At 41.9% G+C, this 20,838-nt stretch overlaps 1 protein-coding gene across 2 annotated transcripts; it reads right to left on the bottom strand.

Moving 5' to 3' along the window:
• TAF5L (TATA-box binding protein associated factor 5 like) lies at nt 1–20,770 on the bottom strand. Of its 2 annotated transcripts, XM_074168626.1 has the most exons (5): nt 20,747–20,770; nt 16,469–16,613; nt 11,438–11,542; nt 7,872–8,596; nt 1–2,022 (listed from the first exon to the last, which is right to left on the bottom strand). In XM_074168626.1, the coding sequence occupies exons 1-5, from the start codon at nt 20,768–20,770 to the stop codon at nt 1,225–1,227; spliced, it is 1,797 nt and encodes a 598-aa protein (XP_074024727.1). In that variant the 3' UTR covers nt 1–1,224. The 2 variants fall into 2 exon arrangements, with proteins under 2 accessions (XP_074024727.1, XP_074024728.1); XM_074168627.1 differs by lacking the exon at nt 20,747–20,770 and having other exon boundaries at nt 36–2,019; nt 16,469–16,610.
• Nucleotides 20,771–20,838: the final 68 nt, after the last annotated feature.

Genomic DNA, 20,838 nt, shown 5'->3' with positions numbered 1-20,838 from the left:
GGGACCAAACCATTTTTATTTTTTTTTTTAAACTAAATGCTTTTAATAGAAAACAAAATACAAAATAACTCTTTCCAGAAAGCAGAAATATTTAATCTCTCCAAATGACAAACTAGAACGTGCTTTTTCCATAGATCCTTGTTGTAAATGCTGATGATTTATCTCACAAAGTGTTCATTAAACTGGTATTGCAACATTTTGAGAAAAATCCAACACTGGCAGAGCTGCCTCCGTGTATGCACAATAATTTAGTAATACTATTTTTTTCCATGTCACTTTGTGTGTCTCTCTTTCCCTGTCCCCCTCTCCCTAGACTGCCAACTTCCATTTACGGAAATATTTCTGTGAGGTGCAGTGGTGGATTGACATGCCCCGTTCCCATTAGGAGTCCAAACTTAGCTGCTTCAGTTCTATTGTGCCCTCCCTCCAGACAAGGCAAGTTGTTTAGTGCCCTTAAAGCCACCACTCTACCCCCACTGTCCTCCCATCCTCAAAACACAGTGCAACCAGACTCAGAAATATTCCTAATTAATGGAACATAAATACAAGTATCACAGATAGTACCAGGAAGCAAACCCAAATGACAATGCAGAGATGGGCCCCAACTGAGGTCAGATTTCCATCCCCTTACTAAAAAGAAAGATGGTATTTTCTACCTAACTAGTCCAAAATATTCCAGAAGTGCTCAGGGAGCTGTAATATTTAGGACCCCCATCACTGTAGAAAATACGTGATGTTCTTTTAATATAAGGGTTTTAAAATGCTGGTCCTCCGCAATACCAGGAAAACAAAAGCAAAACAAAACAAAAAACACTGGGCCAGTAGTTCTCCACACACGCAAGCCTCAGTTAACAGTAGGTAAGATGTGCCCATCAATCAATGCAGGATATTTAAGCGCAGGTCAGCAGCTTATCTGGTTGGCAGTTTGTTTGGACCAGGCTTTTGGTTTCCCCAAGCTACTTACTGGGTTTCCTCCCCTTTTCCCCATCTCTACAAGTACAAGATTAGAATGTACGTGTATTTTCATCACTCCTCCTTTCTTCCTTATTCCGTTCAACAGCACAGGCCTTTTTGTGGGCAAGACATTTTAAAGGGTTTCCATCACTCTGAATGTGCCTTTCAAGGGAGCAGAGGAAGAAAAGTGTTTCACAGTCAGTAATCTCAGCTTGCAATGGACTCTGGCATTCAATACACCCACCCACTTCCCTAAGAAAAAAAAAATAATTAATGTTCCTGGTTTTCTTGTGCAATTCCAGTCACTAGAAGAAGATTACAGGCCATAAACTGTACGCTCAGTACATTATTCATTTGTCCGGTATATACACCAACCAGTTCACTGGAAGACCCATCTGCAGGGGCGTTGCAGTAAGTGTTCCGAATGTCCCAGACCCGGACTGAATTGTCCATCGATGCCGAAGCAATTAAACTACTGTCGGGGCTAAAAGTAAGGCTGGTTATGTTGTCCGTGTGCCCCCTCAGTTCTTTGTAAAGAGTTCCTGAGGCCAAGTCCCACAGCTTTAGCCGCTGGTCTTCACCTGCTGATGCCAGGTACTTACCGTTGGGAGAAAAAGCAAGCGCTAGCACAGGGCCACGGTGCCCAGTGAAAAGACGCACCGAGTTGCCTTGCTGAGTGCTCCACAGGCGCACAGTTTTGTCCGTGGAGCCCGTCGCCAAATAGTTGGAATTGGGGTGGAACTTGACACAGTCTACGTCCGCCAAATGGCCCGCGTATATTCGCAGCGGGTACGTCCGATCAAATGACCAGAGCCTTGCAGTGCGATCGTGGGAACCACTGGCAAAGTACAGGCTGCAGGGGCTAATATCCAAATCCCAGACAGGATAGGCATGTCCTTGGTACAACACAGTGTTTGTAAAACTTCTGAGATCCCAGTATCTGATGGACATGTCCTCGGAACAAGATAAGAGTCCTGAACTGTCTGAAAGGAACCTCGTGCTATACACAGGTCCACAGTGTCCTCTCAGGATCTTCATTTCTGTGCCTGCGCTGTCATCCTCTTCCTCCTGGTTGGGGGAGGAGAAAAAGAAACAAGAAAGGAAAGCATGTTTATCTGCTTGACAAATACAGGAACCACCATGAGGAAAACAGGGGGGTGTTAATGCCAAATAAGTTATTTTAGATGTGGCACATTTTGTGCAACACTGAGACATAAACATTGCTAGTGCATTTGCTACATCTAAGTTAATGCTGAAAGAGATGGGGAGATAAGACTTTACATAAAGGTTTTATCTTCATTTTGGGTAGCCTCATGCTTACTCCAGAAGGCACCTTAACCTGGGATTGTACACAAATAGGGAAAATAGAAGAATGATATTATGACATTTTTCCACTTGCTAAAACATATGCTTATTCCCTATTCACTCTACTAAACTTTTGGCTAAGATGTTGAAACAGATTCTTGGCATCTGCTCTTTTGGTGTGGTCATTATTGGAAGTCAGTCTCACAGTAGAGAAAAAGAAACACAGATGTCCTAAACAAAAGGCAGGAGATGGAAAGACAAAGCATATTTGGCATGCTGTCTGCTGGACATTCCTCCTTAGTCCCACACGTGAACAGAAACCCAGTAAGGCCATATATCTATATCCATGCAAGCTCCATTCGGATGCTTTCACATCCTCACCCTTCAAGAACAGCAAATGTATGCAGCTTATTTAGGTCAGAGGATCTATTTTGGGGTAGGAGAAGATGAATAATCACAAAAAGGATGGCACTGGTAACCTTTTCATCCTGTAATTCTCCAATTCAAGTACCAGGGCACAGTCAACAAGTAAAGGCTTTCACGTTTAAAGACTGTTCAGTGAGCTGTGCTAAAGGAATCTCCCAGCAGAGGATAAGAGTCTTTGAAAGACTACTCAAGTAGCATCTCTTGACAATCAAAGGCTACAGACTGCACAATTTTCAACAAATCTCAACTTAAGAGAGTGTCCTTGCCCAACAAGCTGGGATCTCACTGACAGAGTGCGAGATAACCATGGCTTGGGGTGCACCTGTGTGAGACCTTCAGCTTGAGACTACCCCTTCCTCAGGGCTGTCAGGCAGGCACTTTTCCTCAGTACTGAATCAGCAACACTCATCCACGGACAGTATCTGCACATCAAACTCAACACAACACACTTTTGTTTGTGAGCAGGCTCTTTAACTTTTATCATCACAAACTGGCCCGTTTCCTGCCAAAGGAGCACTTCCTGCTCCAAGAGGAAACCAATTCCCCTGGGCTGCCAGACTGCTGACGACCAGCAGAAGCCGGTGCATCGTGACCAGCAGAAGCCGGTGCATCGTGAGCAGCTCTCTCGGCTGACATGACATCTCTCATCCCTCTGACCTCAGGATGCACAGACAGTTTTGCCTCAGGCTTAGCAACAGTCCTTCTATTGGAGGAGAAAGCCCTTCTCCAGTGCTTTCAAATCTCACATCAGAGGTGAGCAAACCCTGGCTTAGCCAGCTTGCTGCCTTTCTCCCATCTCAGCTGTGTGTTTCGTGGCAGGCAGCAAGCTCTGTTCAGAGTAGTCAGTGCCCATGGGAGTTTTATGATGTGGCTGGCAGCCAACTTCATCTCCACTATGAAGGTGAGGCAGAGAGGCATTGCAGGCTCTAGCATGCAAAGCCCCATTCTTATTCAAATTGCTTTTTCTACCTCAGATAGAGCATTGCTTGCTGGAATCCACAGCATCTCTAGGCTGTTACCACATTAAAGGAGAGAGGCTGATACCTGCAGCATTTTATACTATTTAATTATGACCATAAGATTCCCGACAAGTTACCAGTGGAAGCCCATTCAAGTTACATACATTGTACTACACTTTCTGTAAATTCTGCAAGTGCAGGTACTTCATTTTATGCCTTCAAATTTATACAGGGCTTCTTGGGCTGTCTGCAAGCACATACTCTTACTCTCTTACAGGGACCTACTCTTCTTTTCTTGTATTACAGTAGCAGCTTATTTGACAATGCTTTCTGCAGTGTTCAAAACCACACTCCTCTACGGGTCACAGGTAGCAAATCTTATCTTTGACTTCTGTTTGACACCCACTTAGTGTAACAACTGCATACTGTTGTTACAGCTCACCAAAGACTATACCTATAGGGCTGCTGAGTCACTAAATTTTTCCATTTCCTCCCTATCCAAGTTAGTCTGCTGACCAGATTAACAAAGCAGCTGGAAGTTCAGCCACTAAATGACTACCTTGCAGAATGAAGCTTTGTTTGTAAGATCAAGCACACTCTTCCTTGCATCCCACAGCTACTACCATGTAGATGACCCTTTACAGCAGCTATAGAAAGGTTATAACCTGTCTTATAAATCAGCAGGGGGGCAGGGAATCTCACTTCATAATATTTTTTTAGGATTCCTATTTCACACACTGAATATGTTTCCTGGATATAACGTACCACTGGGCACTACCCAGCTATCCATTAGCTCCTTCTGAAGTGGTTGCTTCAACCACTGCACGAACAATTTGTATTTTCTTGGAATGGACAAGAAATTGAGTTATATTTTAATCAATAACCTACACACACACACAAAAAGCTACCTTTTATTATTTGTACTATCCATTTTGAAAAGAAGAACTATCAAAACAGATTTTAAGTAATAGGAGAGAACTGGAAAACCTACCAACACTACTAAAATGAGCCCAAAAAAAAATTTACACTTCAACAGTGAACAGGAAATCTTCCTGAGCAAGACTCCCCAAATTTATATTATTAAGAAACTGAAAAGAACAAAAGTGTTATCATGTTTTGTTACACAGGACACCTTCCAAATGATACACCTATGGACAGACTGTCCAACTCCTCAGCTATTACTTAAATCAGTAATGGATTTTGCATGACAGTCATCTGGACCCAGAAAAATTTCTTGCTGACGCATTTAACCTTGTGAGCAGCAAACATTATCTAGCTGACAAAAATTATTTTGATCTTCCACCTAGCATAAACCTCAAGGGAATAAGTGAGCCTCAAAAAGCAAAAATGATAACTTAAAAAAAAAAAATCTCCTCCCTTTTATTTTTTCTAACTAGTAACAGGTTTTCCTGGGTGTTATCATATCTCTCACCCTGCAGTGCTCTTCAGACATCAAAACGGAAGATCTCTTACCTGCCTACAGCAGGGATCTAGCAGGGAAAGATGAGGGAGTAGATACCATGGCTCTCTTTGCAGGACATTTCTTCAGAATTCCCTCCCATCTGCCACCCACCAAGGTGTCAGCATCATCCCTGCTCACTACCACTTGAAGGACCACTGCCACTCACAAGCAGGTCTTAGAAGCAGAGCTTAATAGGGTCAAGTCTTAGTCTTCATAGAATTTAAAGGTGGCCACTCTTGTGGCTTGGAACAGAGAGTATTATTTTCTGGTTTTGATTTATGTAGTACCAGCAATAAGCACAGCAAAATTGCAAAGAGACAAACAACATGTCCATTTGCCCAGCTGCACAACTGCATTTTTATGCTGGACCTTAAGAGAGATTATAAAGTGGCATTTGTGAGATGCCACTATAAAGAAAATGGAATTACTTTATCCCCAAAGAGTAAGCCTCTCCTACTTCCAAGAGCACTCATGAAGTGCAATGGGCCATCCCACTGAGCAAAATTCATTAAACCTACACCTAGGAGATGACTTTGACCTTACTGACACAAAAGCTTTACATAGACCAGGAAAAAGCATCGTTCTCCAACCCTTTTGCCAAGTCTCAACCTCATTTCTATATACATACAAAAAAGATACAATATATCTTTTTCATATCTTAGATATATCTATAATGATATAATAAACCAAACAGACTAGTTGTAATGGCACTCTGAAAGTGCCACCACTGAAACTTGCAGTTTTAGACCTCTGTATCTTCATAAACAGATGGATCTATTTGCTTGCAGCAAATCAGAAACCAATCTGAGGATTAATTATTTCAGGCACTACTATTTAAATACAGTATCCAAAGCTAATTACACAATACAGAAATCGACCAAAACAAACAATATGAAGAAACCTTACAAAAACCCAGTCAAGTTTGACATCCTCACAAGTTATTCTGTATCTATGGCTCCTACTGCCATGGCACGCAAGCAGGTGCTGGTCTGCTCCCACCTGTGACCCTGCAGGTGCCTGTGTATTTTCACTGAGGGCTCCCAGATACTGGAATGTATTTCCTTTGTAGTCCATAGGCTATCATTTGCATTCGGGACATATAACCAGCAGTGTGTTTGGGCTGGTATCCTCCCCTTAACTTTGAACTCCTGATCAGGTCACTCTTTGTTTTGTCAGTGGTAGAAGTTATTCAGGGCAATGATGATTTTGATCTGTGCTGGTCTTTGACCAGCTTTTGGTTTTAGACCTGTGCATAAATACTACAGGATACACAGCCAGGAAGAGCCATTTGTACTCAAGCTTCCACAGCTGTTTCATAATACACATACGATATGCAAGTATGTGCCTATGTGACAAAAAAAGCTAATACACACTCTTGATAACCTGGCAGTATCTCACTTTCCTATAGTCTGGAGCCAAAGGAGGTGACCTGCTGATTTACCAGAGAAATTCTCCTCTGTCACAGGTTATTGACTTTTGGTTTCCATGACAGGCAGTAGACAAAGTCACGTGTCCTATGAACTCTTGCAGCTTCAAATGAAAACAAGTCCATAGTTCCATCTCGAGATGGTCTGACCCACTTGCCTGCTCACTCTGCAGAAAGGGTTAACCTGGGAAGAGGTGAGCATGCCACTGTGCTATCTCACCTGGATGCCTGCCTCTAATTCTCAAGCTGACTAACAAAGCAATACCTAACCACAGATCCCTTCACACAGCAAGCTCTCTGCACCCTTCCAAAATAAACAGAAGCCTGCCTGCCACTAGGTATTTTTTATGAGAAGAAGAGAAAACAGTGGAAAAAAAAAAAGGATATTTCTCCTGCTAAATGCTCAACGCAAGAACAAATGAGGCCCCTTTTTTTTTTCCCTCCTTCAAGAGGGGAGTGATTAAACAAAGGAAGAGTTACAAATTCTGATCTCTGACTAGATAGAAGATGCTACGTGGGCAGCTGTGGAGAGAGGGGAGGAAGGGTGTGACTAGAAGGCAAAAAAAAAAGAACAAAAAAAAAGAGTAAACTAGAAGATGCTATCTAGCCTGGCATGTGAAGGCACACACATCCCCATCCTTGTCTCCAGCACTCCAGAGTGGGAAGTCTCTGAAGTTGCTACACCGCAGATTCCTTAACAGAAACATTTTGTGTAATTTTACCATGCTAACTCTTCACCTCTGGTTAATGTGATTCCCTAAGTACAGTTTTGCACTTAGGCATCCCTTCTTCTTCCCAAGGTCTCAGACCAGCCTGCTTTGGCTCTTATTTTGTCTATTTTCCTCTTCTTGCATCTCTCCCCTTCTCTCCACCCTTCTGACTGGTTGTTCTGAGCCAGTTTCCTTTTAGTTTTCATTCACCACAGTGTGTTTTTACTGTTTGCATTTCCTTGTTTCATCCTCCCATCCGTAAGAAGGTTCTTCAGGGAAGGGAGCCTCCTCTAGTTACCTGTCCTGACTGGGCTGCCTGTGTACTGTCATCTGTTCAGGGACAGCTGGAGGAGGAAGACCAGCACCTAGAACTAACAAACTAACAAACTCATTGCACCTCAGTGCAGCATTTACAACCACTGCAGGAAAGAACAAGGACGAGAGCAGGTGATAAAATTTGTGCATCAAGGCAGACAAGTTGTGGAACAGCCTCCCAGTCCCTTAAGACATTACTAGATACTCCACAATGCATGCCCAAAATACCTTGGCAGAAAAAGGCAGGGGAGGGGAAGGGAAGGGAAAGGGGGGAGGAGAAAAAGGGGGGTGGGGGGGGAAGAGAGTATCCAGACCTCCTCATCCAGGATGTCACAAGCCAGGCGGATGCGGGACACATCAACGAGGTGGGGCTCAGATTTTAACTTCCTGGAACGCAGACTCCACAGCTTCACACATGAATTATCGAACCCAGCAGCGAGCAGCTTGCTATTTGGTGAAATCTCTGCAGTGTTCAGCAACTGCTCCGTGTTATAGAAGGCATAGAAACAGATGGTCGTTAAGGAAGGGGGCCCATCCTTGACACGTTTAATGCTGTCCTGCAGTAAATCCAGCGCTGCCTCGTTCTGCAGAATGGAAGCCGGCACGTCGCTGGGTTCCAGGCCGTTGCTCTCGTTGCGTGAGGAGCTCCCACCGGCGTAGAGCTGATAGTCAGTCCTCTTGGCGGGCTGCACATCCAGGTGAATGTGCAAGGTCAGGACTTTGCACAGGGCGTTGTTGTTGTCACTTTGGAGGTAGCGAAGAAGGTAGTTGTAGCTGTCCTCTTGAAGGCGGATGACATATTTGTTGTCCAGAAAAGCCCGGAGCTTCAAGTTGGACAGGATATCTTGAATAGTCATGGTAGTCTGCAACTGCTCAATGATATCCTTCTGGCTGGCATTCTGCAAGAACATGCCATGGAAGCGGCTGTAAAAACTGTCCACTGTGCTTTTTAGGCCATTCTGGACCATGTTCAGATGGAGGTAGACGAAGAGGGGATACAGAAGAGGCATCACTTCATGGCTGTGCTGAGAATCTGAATCTATATAAGAAACAGCAACAAACTTTGAATGATTTCTCAATCCACTTTCTAATGGGAATAAAACAGAGCAAGGACAATTACTGCAAAAAAGCCTTGACAGTGGCATCAGAGAGCAAGCAAGAGGAGACTTTTGTTGGAGCATCAACGTGAACCTCTTCTGTCACCTAAAGGGGATACACAGTTCCTCGTACAGATGCAAACAGAAATTTTCAAGTCAGTGAGATATGCTGCAAAACAAAGTACAGAGATTTCAAAACCCTTTTTAGGTGTAGGCCAGCTATTAAAGTACCACCTCAAACTACCTGACAGCTGAATTCTTCCCCTATGTATTTCTGCCCTCTGCTTATTGCTGTAAATGGACTTAAATTTAAAATAGTATGTAATGTGTTTAAGTCAAAATTATTTACCTAGCTTGTGCGGGCCTGAACTTTGGTGGCTTTTTTCCTTTCAGCTTCAATAAAACTTGCATGTGGTGCTTTGCATGGAACTGATTTGTCTTCAGAGGAAAGGAATCTACAGTTTCCAAAGCGTACTGCAACACGCTGTGCTCCTGTTTTATTTCTGTGCCTGCTCAGGCGCATGCCTTCCCTCCCTCTCTCTCTCCCCCCGCAAATCCCAGCAGCAATCCCTAGTACACAGTGTAACAAGGTCCCGATTAGGCTGTGCTGTACCTTGCAGAGACTAGTCTGTGCGATAGCTCCACCCCTCCTGCACCAGCTTCTTGGGGCTGCTTCCCTCCCACCTTCAGCCGGCTGCAGGGAGCTGGAAGGAGCGGAGCCCTGCCACAGAAAACTATGGAGCATACAGGGCCGGAATAATGAGCTACCGGGGGACCAAATTACTGCAACAAAATAGGCATTGCTGGTCCTCAAACAGCATTGCTTCTTTTCTACTTGTTCTTCCCTCCTGCCACTCACCAACACCTATTCTTCGCCCCCCCCCCTTTCCATTAGGCTATTTTTCCTCTCCTGTTGAGCGCTCTTCCAGACTTTCGCCGGTCCATACTCTGCCTCTCTTCCATTTCTATATGAGTAACTACAGAGTGGAAGTGTGGTGTGCTGTGTATACGTACATATTTGCATGCTTAAGGCATCATTCTCCTTTCTGTTCCACTGAAACTGGGCCAAAGCCAGTGAAACCAGTGGTCTGTACGTAGTAAAAGCTCTAAGCAGCCAGCAGGTACTCCTTTCTCTGCAGGTGCTCTAGTCCAGAAATGCAACAAGGGGAAGGACCTCACTCTGCAGCGGTGAAAAAAGAAGAATGGGAAGCTGGCAGAAACAGGAACGAAGGAAATGTTCCCCAGGAACACGAGAAGAGAGGTTACGGGAGCTGGGTATGCCGAGCCTGGAGAAGAATAAGGGGTATCCAACTGCTGCCTTCAGTACCCAGTGGGACATTATGGAGGAAAAGGAGCCAGCCTCTTCTCAGATGTGCTCTGTGAAAGGACAACAGGCAAACTGCTGCAGGGGAAATTCTCACCAAATCGCTGCAGCTGGAGCCCAGAGGTGCAGAGCAATCTCCGCACTTTCTAATTTTCAAAACCTGGCTGGACAAGGCCCTGAGCAACCCAATCAAACTCCTATCTTGCTCTGCTTTGAGCAGCTGATTGGACTAGAGACCGCTAGAGTAATTCCTAGATTTTTCGGTGGTCCTAGTCCCCTGCCCACTCCTCATGCCCCTAGGGGCCGGCATCACAGAAATGGGAAGCGTCCTGCTGTGCGTTGTGGCTGGCTGGCAAGTTACTCCCTTGCAGAAACAGAAGCATTTCTTATCATGTCTATAAGAAATCCAAACTGAGCAAGAGGGACAAAAAGATGAAAACAGTCGACCTGAACACCAAAACCATGCCTAGCACTTCTCCAAGCGATATTTAAGCCACTGAACAGAGCAATCAATACTTTCAATACTTCTCAAAAATCTGCTAAGCCATATGGATTTACCTCCAATATTAAAGTGCAATGGTGCTGAACTGCTCTAGATGGCAAGGTTAAGACTTCACAATTTTCTGCCTCTGCGCTTTCCTGCCTGCCTCCTTCCCTTTCCCTTCACCAACTATCAGGAATATTAATCCTAGTGTTATGCACACTGGGATCAAATCCCTACACCGGACAAATGTAGATGTGCCGAAAGGCGGGAGGAGTGGTAACCTCACCTTACTTGGTACTGTTCTCTGAAAATCCTATCTGCTTTGGTTTCCCACATTTGGTACTCATAGAAGAAATAAGAATAAGACATTCCCATATCCTTTTTTTTTTTAAATTACTAAAAAAATATTAAAAAAAAGAAAAATCATTATTGTACCACGTTACATGTACACATGTCTGTACCACATTATAGAATGAGAATATTTTTTTTTTTTTTTTTTTTTTTACTTTCTGTCATATGCCTCCAGTCTCAGAGTCAGTACGGATAATTTAAGGGAACGAATTCTCCCTTAAAAATCAAACCATCATAAAAAACAAGCCAATTATGAATAAAATTAAAAGCCTTGAAATGGAAGACAGCAGAGAACTACACTAATTTCTAAATTACCTGCCTTTGACATAAAACATTCTCATCTTCCTTCTTGTCCTGTATATGTTTGCTGTTGTCTAGATCTACAAAGGCCAAACGCTTGAGCAAGGGCAAACAATCAGCTATCTACAAAAGGCAAAGGTAATCAGCATGCAGAAAACAACAACAAAAAAGAAAAATATTTCTGATTGTAGTAACTGAAATCTCAAAACCAGGAAACAAAAGATTGTTAGGGACATGATTTTAAATTTTATTGTATTGTCCTTTACTTGCTGAAATTACAAAAAAACCCAGCTACCTTCCTCTTCCTTGCTTCCTGATATTTACCTGTGAGAAAATTGCGTAATCGTCCAAATTGTACTTCATATTGCTGTGGCTCTGCCAGGCAGGGAGCTGCAGACACAACGTTGGCACAACCAGATTCAGATTGGACTGTGAAATAAAATAAGTAAAAATTAAATAGGGATTTAAGGAGTTTTGCATGTGTGTCTGGAAACAAAGCATCTCATAAAATTCAAGGTAACGCAGCCACCAAGATGACATTTCATCTTTCAAACCATTCAAGGATGACATAGTCCGAAGCATCTAAATGTGGCATTAACAACATACACAGATCATGAATGAGAAAGTATACTGAAAGCTTAAAAAAAAAAACCCCAAACAAACTAAAAACCTCACCTGCTCCCCCCAGAATACATTTTTAAGTTTTCAAATACAACTTTCAGTTCTCACACTATCACAGATCACTTAACACAAGTGATCACTTATCACAAGATACTCAGAGGTTTTACTATTTTGCACTCAGAAAAGATGAGGAAAGCGATCTACAACTTTCTCCAAAACAAAGTTTCTTTTTCAGCAGGACCCACCAACCACCGTGGACAGAAGGTTTGCAGTGACACTACTTCACAGTCTCAAATTCCTTGTCCCCGTCATTATCATTTACAACAAATGATAAACATTATAATTTACTAGTCTCCCAGAGGTGGTGGTGAAAACACACTGAATCTCTAAGTAAACACTTAGTAATTTTTAATCAAAATGTGTCCTCCTCCCTGAGGATTTTAGGTTAAAGGGCAGCTGGTATCTGACCACAAACCCAGTTGTTACGGTCTCTTGAGATGGTGTTAAACTGTTTTTCAGAACCGGTATCAACTCTGGTAAAAGTGGTTCTGAACTATTTAGAAAAGGAATTGGCTGCTTCTCTGGCAGCAAACCTTTGCTCTTCTGCTAACCGCTCAGAATCCAACAAGGTACTTTGTGCAAGTTTACAGACACCCACCAATATACTCTAAGCATATACAAATACCAGTAATTAGAAACGTTACAAAATTATAATATGTTTATTCATCTGTTCTTCTAAGAAGAGCACTAAAGGGCATGGAGTTTGATGTTTTCCTATCTTTTTTTCAATTCGTAACTGTTTTCCCCTCCACAAAACCTATTTTCATTACTCTCACTTTCAACTCCTTCAACTTCTTTCAGTCTCCCCTGCCCCCCACCGCTTGCCATCCTCTCTCTTTGCCTTCCTACTCCTGATTGATCGTTTTTTGTTCCAGTATTTGGCTCAGGCACAGAGGCACAACTCTGACAGCCCTGCAAGTCTATAAACAACATCATCAAACGTTCACATGCTAAAGAAAGACAGGCCAGCCTCCAGCTCGTCTCAACGCTTCTAATTAGAAAGACATCAGCACATGGTGTACATACAGGCAGCCTGGCACTATTCTCCCCCTTCTCTCTGGTAAGACACAGGACTGTCTTCCTGGATCTTATGGAAATACAGGAGGGATGTTTACCAACTCTCCAGGGAAATCTGAACTCAGCTTTGCAAACAGAGAGCTGGGCCATGCTCATCAACCCCTCACTAGAAAAAACAAATACAGATTCCAGCACCAGTTCTCTATCTTCTCTCAAATCAGTTTAGAAATAAACAAATATAACCCATTGAAAGGTAACAGATACACTTTCTACAGCCTGGCTGCTTCAGAAACTCAAAGCTGATAAGAACTCCAGGCTCGCATACCTTATTACTTATATTATACCTTTATTACTTAACAGCCAAAGTAAAAAAACTCCGCTGTTCAGACATAAAATTTGATATAATCAATATTCAGCAAGAGAAAGTAAACTGCATGTATGTACCTGTAGTAACTCAAAAATGCTTAGTGACAGTTTTCAATGTCACTCATACTACTCACTGTAAAAGCAGAGAAAAACAGAAATATGCGGCCCTGTCTTTTATGCTATGCCACAGGGTTACATTCAAGGGTGATGTTCTGGTGGCCTCATTTCAGGAGGAATGGGAACGACTTATTACCTTGCTTGTGCCATGCGAATGCAACTTACTGTCCTTGGCTCTGTGTAATTCTCCCTCCATGCCACCTATAAAACTTTCTCTGCACAAGCAACTGAATTCCAAAATTAAGATGTACTTCATGCTTCATAAAGAGGAAGATCATCTTTGCCTACCTACCCTAGCTCAGTCTGACTAGGCAATTGTTGCACCCTATTTCTTTCAGTAATGATGCTAGAGCTCGTTCCCATTAAGCAAATGGTAAATGAACTGTACATACCAGACAGTTATAACAAGTCCAAATTCTCATTATTTTCTTTCCCAAAACTCTACACCAACCAGAACTGCAAAAAGGATCACGAGCTCAACTGATTCCAAAACAAGAGTAAAATTTCAGGTGTATTTTTCTCCTGGTGGAAATAAAGCACTGGCCATATCCTTCCCATACATTAATATATTTACCATAGTTTCTTTTCCTTCCACCTCCCTCAGTGATCATAAGAACATGTATTGGAAACATCTGTTCCTTGACTTCACTTCCATAATTGCAGCCAGCTTATGCGACCTGATGCCAGATTCAAAGGAACTCGCTCCTAACGCAGGGTTGTGGCCAGTGCCCTCCTGGCTGTGTGTGTTGGCTGTGAGCAGCGTTGCTTCCAGCTCACACACACAGGGCTACTGTAAATGCTGTTGAACAGCAACTGATTCCCCTTTTACACGAGTGTGACAATGTATAATTTTATTTCTATTTTTCTATTTTACATAGTCCTATGTGTTGATAGCATACTGTGGGAAATACTAGAGGAACAGAATTAGTCACTCATTCTGTCCTTAAATATTCTTCTAATTTGCTACAGAAATATAGCATAGTCATGAAGAAACTCTGTGCTATATATTTTACTGCAGATGCGATCGGACAGGGTACTAGATAATCTCATCTGGGCTCCGTTTCCCACAAAAGGTGGGACAATACGATCTTTCAAGGTCTCTTCCAATCTGGGCTGCTCTAGATTCTGTGAAAATAGACCTCTACAGATATAGGAAGTATATGAAGCAATGGAAAAGGGCTAAAACGAAGAGACTCTGGAAGAAGACAAAAAGAAATGCTGAGGTAAAACTGAGAAAACTATTTAAAACCAAAACCAGAGGACACTTTTCACTATGAAGAAGAAATCACAGAATTGAATACAGAAGTATTCAACTTCTCTTATTTATACTCTCTTTTAAATTAACCAGCCTGTATAAATAAGTCAAACAAATGAAAAGAGCTGAACAGAAAAAGCAAGGTGAGTTTTATTAAGAACAAGCAAAACATCCTCAGAAAAAAATATCTGATTGTTTTCCTGGAAATAAAGCAATGCAGGCTTTAGAATCTGGTCAGTTTTTGTTCAGTTTTCAAAACTAAGATGACTGCAGCAGAAAGCATCTTCAGCCTCTGTTGTCAGAATGAGTACAAGCTGGGTTTTTCTTTTTTAACAGTCATTCATGGAACTGCAGCATACTCACTGACAGCTTACTACGAGCATGTTTGACAAGAAGAATTAGTAAGCAGCTGAATACATGAGAGCAGACCGTTTTCAGTTCTAATGAAAACTGATGACTAAGTTCTGAATCACCAGCCACAAAACCCTTGCACTGGCAAGAAGATACAGACTAGTAAGAACAAATTTAGTAATAACATTTGGTGTATGATTAGTAAAAAGACAAAACCCAATCACACATTCATTCATTCTTTACTGAAATGGTCTTTCTTCTGCATGATGCCATATGTGAATGCAAGGGCTTGCAATCCAATTCATCTCTCTTACTTCAGATACTCTTGTGTCCTCCTGGTAAGGATTGGTCCCAAGTTCTAATCCTGTTTCAACACTGACCTTTCTACCTCCCTCGTAAAATCTCCCATTTAAAAAAAAAAATTTAAAAAAAAAAAAAATCAACATTTTACTTTGGTTTCATTCTTTCCCAATGTCCCCCACTATTATTTCAGGGAGCTGCAACAATCTTCCGATAGTTACTCTGAAAACAGTAAGAAAACGAAAAGTACTAAGAAGGTAAGTCACTTCTCATAATGAAGTATTACCCAATTTTCTTTAGGCCCCTGAGAGAATCAGCCTGGACACTTACCCATGAGTCACTCATATTTGGATTGTAACTATGGCAAAATCTTCTAGAGATGGAAAGAGCTATGTTGGCATCCAATCTTATCTAACTACAAGCACAGAGTTATACAGCAATTGATGTTTTGTCAAATCAAGCTGTATCACAAGTAACTCACATCACCACTCTTAAGTCACAATCTAAGCTCTTTCATTACCAGAAAACATTTCCTCCTTGTATTTTCACCCAAAGGTCAGACCAGAATTTTCTATTACTTTTACGAGTAAATTTAATCTTTATAACCTCCACGTTGCTTGCATCCTTTCAATATTTGTATGTGCTCAAGTAGTAGCATAGTTTGTTATAATGAAAATAATAATTACAGTGAGGACTGCCACGGACAGGATTTTAAAAGCAGGTAGCATAGCAGGATTCAGAAGCCTTTAAGAAAGAGGAGAAAAAACATGCAAGGAAATAAAACTGTCTCATCCACTGAAGGGCTGTTTTTTTTCAAGTGACAGAGCAGAGCTTTCACAACTAGAAAGCTGACGAGGCCAGAGAAAGAAACGCCATGTATCACTTCCATTTCACATGATACAGCTCTCCTGGAGTACAAGGGTACAACAGATTTTCCCACTTCTACTGAATTCCTACATCCATCCCAAAGCACCACTACTCACCAGGCTTCATGTTCTTTGGGATACAGCAGACACATTTTCCACTACCACGGCCCCGTATTTCACCCTGATGATTCACAGACTATGAATCTCACCTTTTTACACTTTCATCTGCATTTCCGCTCTTCAGAAATTCATAACTCATGCTACCTTCACACTGGGAAATTTCTTTATCTCAAAAGAAGAGCTGTCCATATGTGCAGACAAATTCACGTAGTTACCAATACACGTACTCACACTTGTCACAACTCTGCCGAGAAGCATGCATGGAAAATATGATAGGATTACCTGTGAGATTAGCTGCCATCTCTTCAGCAGTCTGACACAGCCTCAGCCCTTGTTTTAGGGGACCTTCGGAGTCCACATACTGACGGCGCTTGAGGTAGCAGGATACTGCCATCTGAATCTGTTCTGTGCGTACGCGTTTCATGACCTCGAAAGAAAAGAAAGAGATGATGGGGCTCATTGTGTAGGTAAATGCTAAGACTTGACAGCCAACAACAATTGCTCAGTATCTTTATTGCTGAAGTTAAACAAATTCCTTACCAAAGTACAAGACAAAATCTTCAGATACGTGCCTCTTGGTACTAAAGGCATAACTAGACACTTTAAACCAGATTCACGAAGATACTTTGCTGCCTAATTCTACTAATTTCACTGAGGAATCCAAAATACTTTTGAGGATTCTAGACTAAAGTTGCAGTGGTGAACTGAAGTATTTGATTTTGTTAAAAATTAACTCACAAAAAGGGAACATTTCTCCTCCTTGATTTTTTACATGAGCAGTTTGGGTATTCCTCAGTCATTTTCTGATTCCTCTGCTTGACTAACCAACAAAATGATACCAAAAGAGTCAAGGGAATAAGAAATTAATATACAGGAAGGAAATTTCAGAACCATAATGCTTTAAATAGCACACCTATTTTACCTATTTGAGGAGTCCAAGAAGCAATAGCTTATCATCTGAACTTAAAGGTTAAAGCCAGACTTGTGACACTTCACTCAGCTAAGTTCCCAGGGGGGAAAAAAAAAAAAAAAAAAAAGGAAATTTAAAACAAAAAAGCATAGCCTTCTGCCTTTTTTGCCTGTCCCCATCTATCTAGACCTCCCTCCTACAAATGCTTTAAAAAAAAATTCTTTGAAGTTTCATTTATATAAATTTTGAAAGCCATCATCACAAACACCACTTGGTAGTATCTCAAAACCAAAAGGAGCCTGATGCTAGATTTTAGCCTCTGGCTTGTAATAAAAGAACCTCAATAAGATGAATGCAATAGCTCCCTTGCCGTTTGAGTAGTCCCTCTCTGCCACCAATAATTTGACATAGCCATCAATTTTACACAGATATTTAGATAACCTAAAAGGCTTTAAATAAAGCAGAACTAAGCAACAGTTTTATTCTACCAGAATAATAGGTACAGGCTGCCTTGAGATAGTTCTACATGTTACAGCCCCACTGCCACAAGACCTGCATACATTTTACAAGTGCACATGCTTTCTGGTTTGAGTAACTAAATCCAACGAAATACAACTTTTCAGAAGCAGACAAGGATGCCCATTCCTCTCCCTTCTAAGGACCACATTTCTAACAAAATGATAGCTTTAAAAATACGATCATAAATGAGCATTTTCTAATACCCATGCACACTTCAGTGCTTATCCTACTTGTTAGAACAATAAGCCCTCTGTGGAGTTTCAAGTGGATGGGGATGCAAGGTTTAAGCAAAAGTTACTTTAAACAGGTATGTGGAAATACAAGCCCATATGCTTTAGGGAAAAACCTTAAAAAAAAGTTTTCCATTTGTTCTCACAGGTGAAATAACTGTTGAGGGTGGGGAAGGGGCATCAACAGGTGTGGAGTTTTCAAAGCATTTCCAGAAAGACCTATTAAAATCCTGGGTTTCAGTCACAACTTTATCCATTCTAAAAGCAAACTTTCTTTTCATCTTCCTTGCAATTAAAGAAACTATATTTGAGACTTACGCTGTCTCAAATATAACACTTTTTCTGCTGCACAAAATTGTAGGAAAGACAGAATTCTAATGAAGACCATGAAGAAGGGTGGACACTGGGATGGACCACCTGCATCTCAGCACCCTCCTAAAACACACCCTGAACTAAGCTTCATGATGTATTACATTGCCATTCTGCATCTCAGCTAGCAGCATGGACTCACATACAAGTGACTTGCCCAGGTCGACACTAACGCCACTAATGCACGCAGTCTGCCACACAGCTTAGGCTTGGGTAGCAACTTAATTACATTTGAGATGCTCTCACAGATACATATTTCAGGTCTAGAAACCATTTTGGAGAGTTTGTATTCAACTGTTGCACTTGGCTTATAATCCAAAAGAAACTCACTCCCAAAATGGCATGGAACAGATTCAACTAGATGCTTCTGAAGTGGTTTAGCCAGTCAAAACTGTGCAAATCAGCCTCAGGTCTGTGGTTCAATTTCGAAGAGAGAACATCTAGAAATATCCTTGCCCAGACTTTTTTGCTTCAGTTACAGGATGAATTTGCGCTAGGTTAGATTTGGTGAGAAAGCCCTTATTCATTATAGCACAGCATGCATGTACAGATAATTGCTCATGAACACATAATGGATCAGAGAAACTGAAAACTGGTGCGTGAAAGATGCAGAACTCCAGAGGACCCTTTGAAATGACAGTGACAAACAAAAGGAGCACTGAGATCAACCTTTTCAAGCTGCTGAACGAGCAGATGACCAACACAGAAAAAGGTAAATGTTAAATGAGGCAAAAAACAGCAGTAGGTTACCCAGTCGTCTCAAATTCTAACATCAGGATCAGACATTTTAGCAGCAAGAGTGAAGGGCCTGGGAAAGGAGCAGTCGCTGGCAGCTGATTCAAGTCCAAGCTTTTTCAGAGCTTTGAGGGTAACAGGGAAGCCCCAGTTTCTTCAGCCGAGATTAGCAAGGTGGTGTCTGCAGCTGCTTTATGCAATCTGTACAGTTTCTTGCTCCCTTCACGTACCTCGTATACTCCTCCCGGCAGTCAGAGCAGTGGGTGTTATGAGCAGTATCTCCAGGAGATCTCTTTCCCTGCTCCCAGGTGACAGAACAGGAACTACCTTACAGGAAATGCACCTTCACCAAGAAACACCCATTGGCATCAGACAAACTGTCACCCTACTTTCACTTCACCTCTTTGCTTCTTCATTCACTTTGCCTTTATACTTCAGCATTACAAAGAGCAATGTCACAAGAGCAGGGAAAGCATTCATGAAAAGTGGAAGAAGAGCACAACCAACATTCCTACAAATATTCATTATCAAGCCCTCAAAATTAGAGTATGTCATAAAATAAACATAAGGACGGCCTGCCAAAATGCCTTTAAATGGTTTCAAACTGAGTCAAGTTCACAACAGGTCAATGATGCAAAATTTAAGGGCAAAAAAGGAAAAGCCTGCCATTTTACCTCAAATCAATTTTAAGACTTTAGCTCTCATTGCTGAAGAAGTCTCCAAAATATGAAACAAACCGAACACGTACAGCCTTCCCTGTCCATGCCTGCAGAAAGCTTGAAAGAATTGTTCTGAAGTCCCAGATGCCTCGTTCTTCTCGAGCAGCCAGAGAGAACAACAACTAATGCCATTAACTATTTTTACTGATAAGCAAAATACATAAGGAAAAAGAGAAGAAAAATCAATCACATCAGGAGTCTGCACAGCTACAATGCAACATCTTCTGCAATGTCACAAACTGGAGCACGTACACACAAAAAAAGGATATTAGGTTAATTTTTTTTTGAGGAACCAAAACCACTGAAGAAACCCAGAGGAGAGGCCGATCATGCAAAAGACATCACAAGTTCCTCTTTCCTAGAAAAGCTGGAAGTTAGCTGTGTACTAAGTATTGGGCCAAGGAAATTAATTTCCTGCCTGTGCTACATCTCAGGTACAGGTTTAGGCAGATTCCCCGGGCTTGAAATATTACCAGTACACACACAGGAAAAAGAGCTTGAAAACTAGCATTGGAAACGCTGCTTTAAAGACTCTGCATTCCTGTCCTGATGCCGGGACAGCAGTCTCTTCCTTCCAACAGACTGAGGAAAGACCTGTGAGCATCACAGAAAAACCAAGGACAAGCAATCTTAAAAAAAAAAAAACAAACACCCACCCAACAATAAAACAACCCACAAACGCACATTTTGAATACTCTCTACTGGGAACTGCGTCTCAGGCCTCAGTTGTGGACAGAGAAGTACCATTTTTAATGTTATCACTAGAGATGAAATTTGGAGCCTATCAACAATACTAAATCACCTAATTTTTAGTTTTGTGACATTAAGCTGACCTAAGATTTACAAAGTTTCAGAATAAACAAGATAAGGATAAACTGATACAAAGATCAAAACCTAGAACGGAGGGACTTCACACACGCAGCGGCTGCCGTTCAGGGAAACGGGTGAGCAAACACGGACAAGTTGACATGGAAACTTGGTGCGGTGGTGGTGCAAAATAGGATAAGCAGGAACTCCGGAGAAGGCTTTTACCGGAGCAGCGGTGGCGATCGGGTGAAGGAGGCAGAGAGGAAACAGCTGTGATTTTTAGAAGAGCCTGCATCCACTTGCAGGACACCTAGACTGGGCTCACCGTCCACGGATGACGCTTCGCCAATTCCACAGCGTTGG

Source organism: Numenius arquata, chromosome 2 (assembly GCF_964106895.1).
Source record: "Numenius arquata chromosome 2, bNumArq3.hap1.1, whole genome shotgun sequence".
Classification (NCBI taxonomy): domain Eukaryota; kingdom Metazoa; phylum Chordata; class Aves; order Charadriiformes; family Scolopacidae; genus Numenius; species Numenius arquata.
This window is presented reverse-complemented; position numbering and strand designations above follow the sequence as displayed.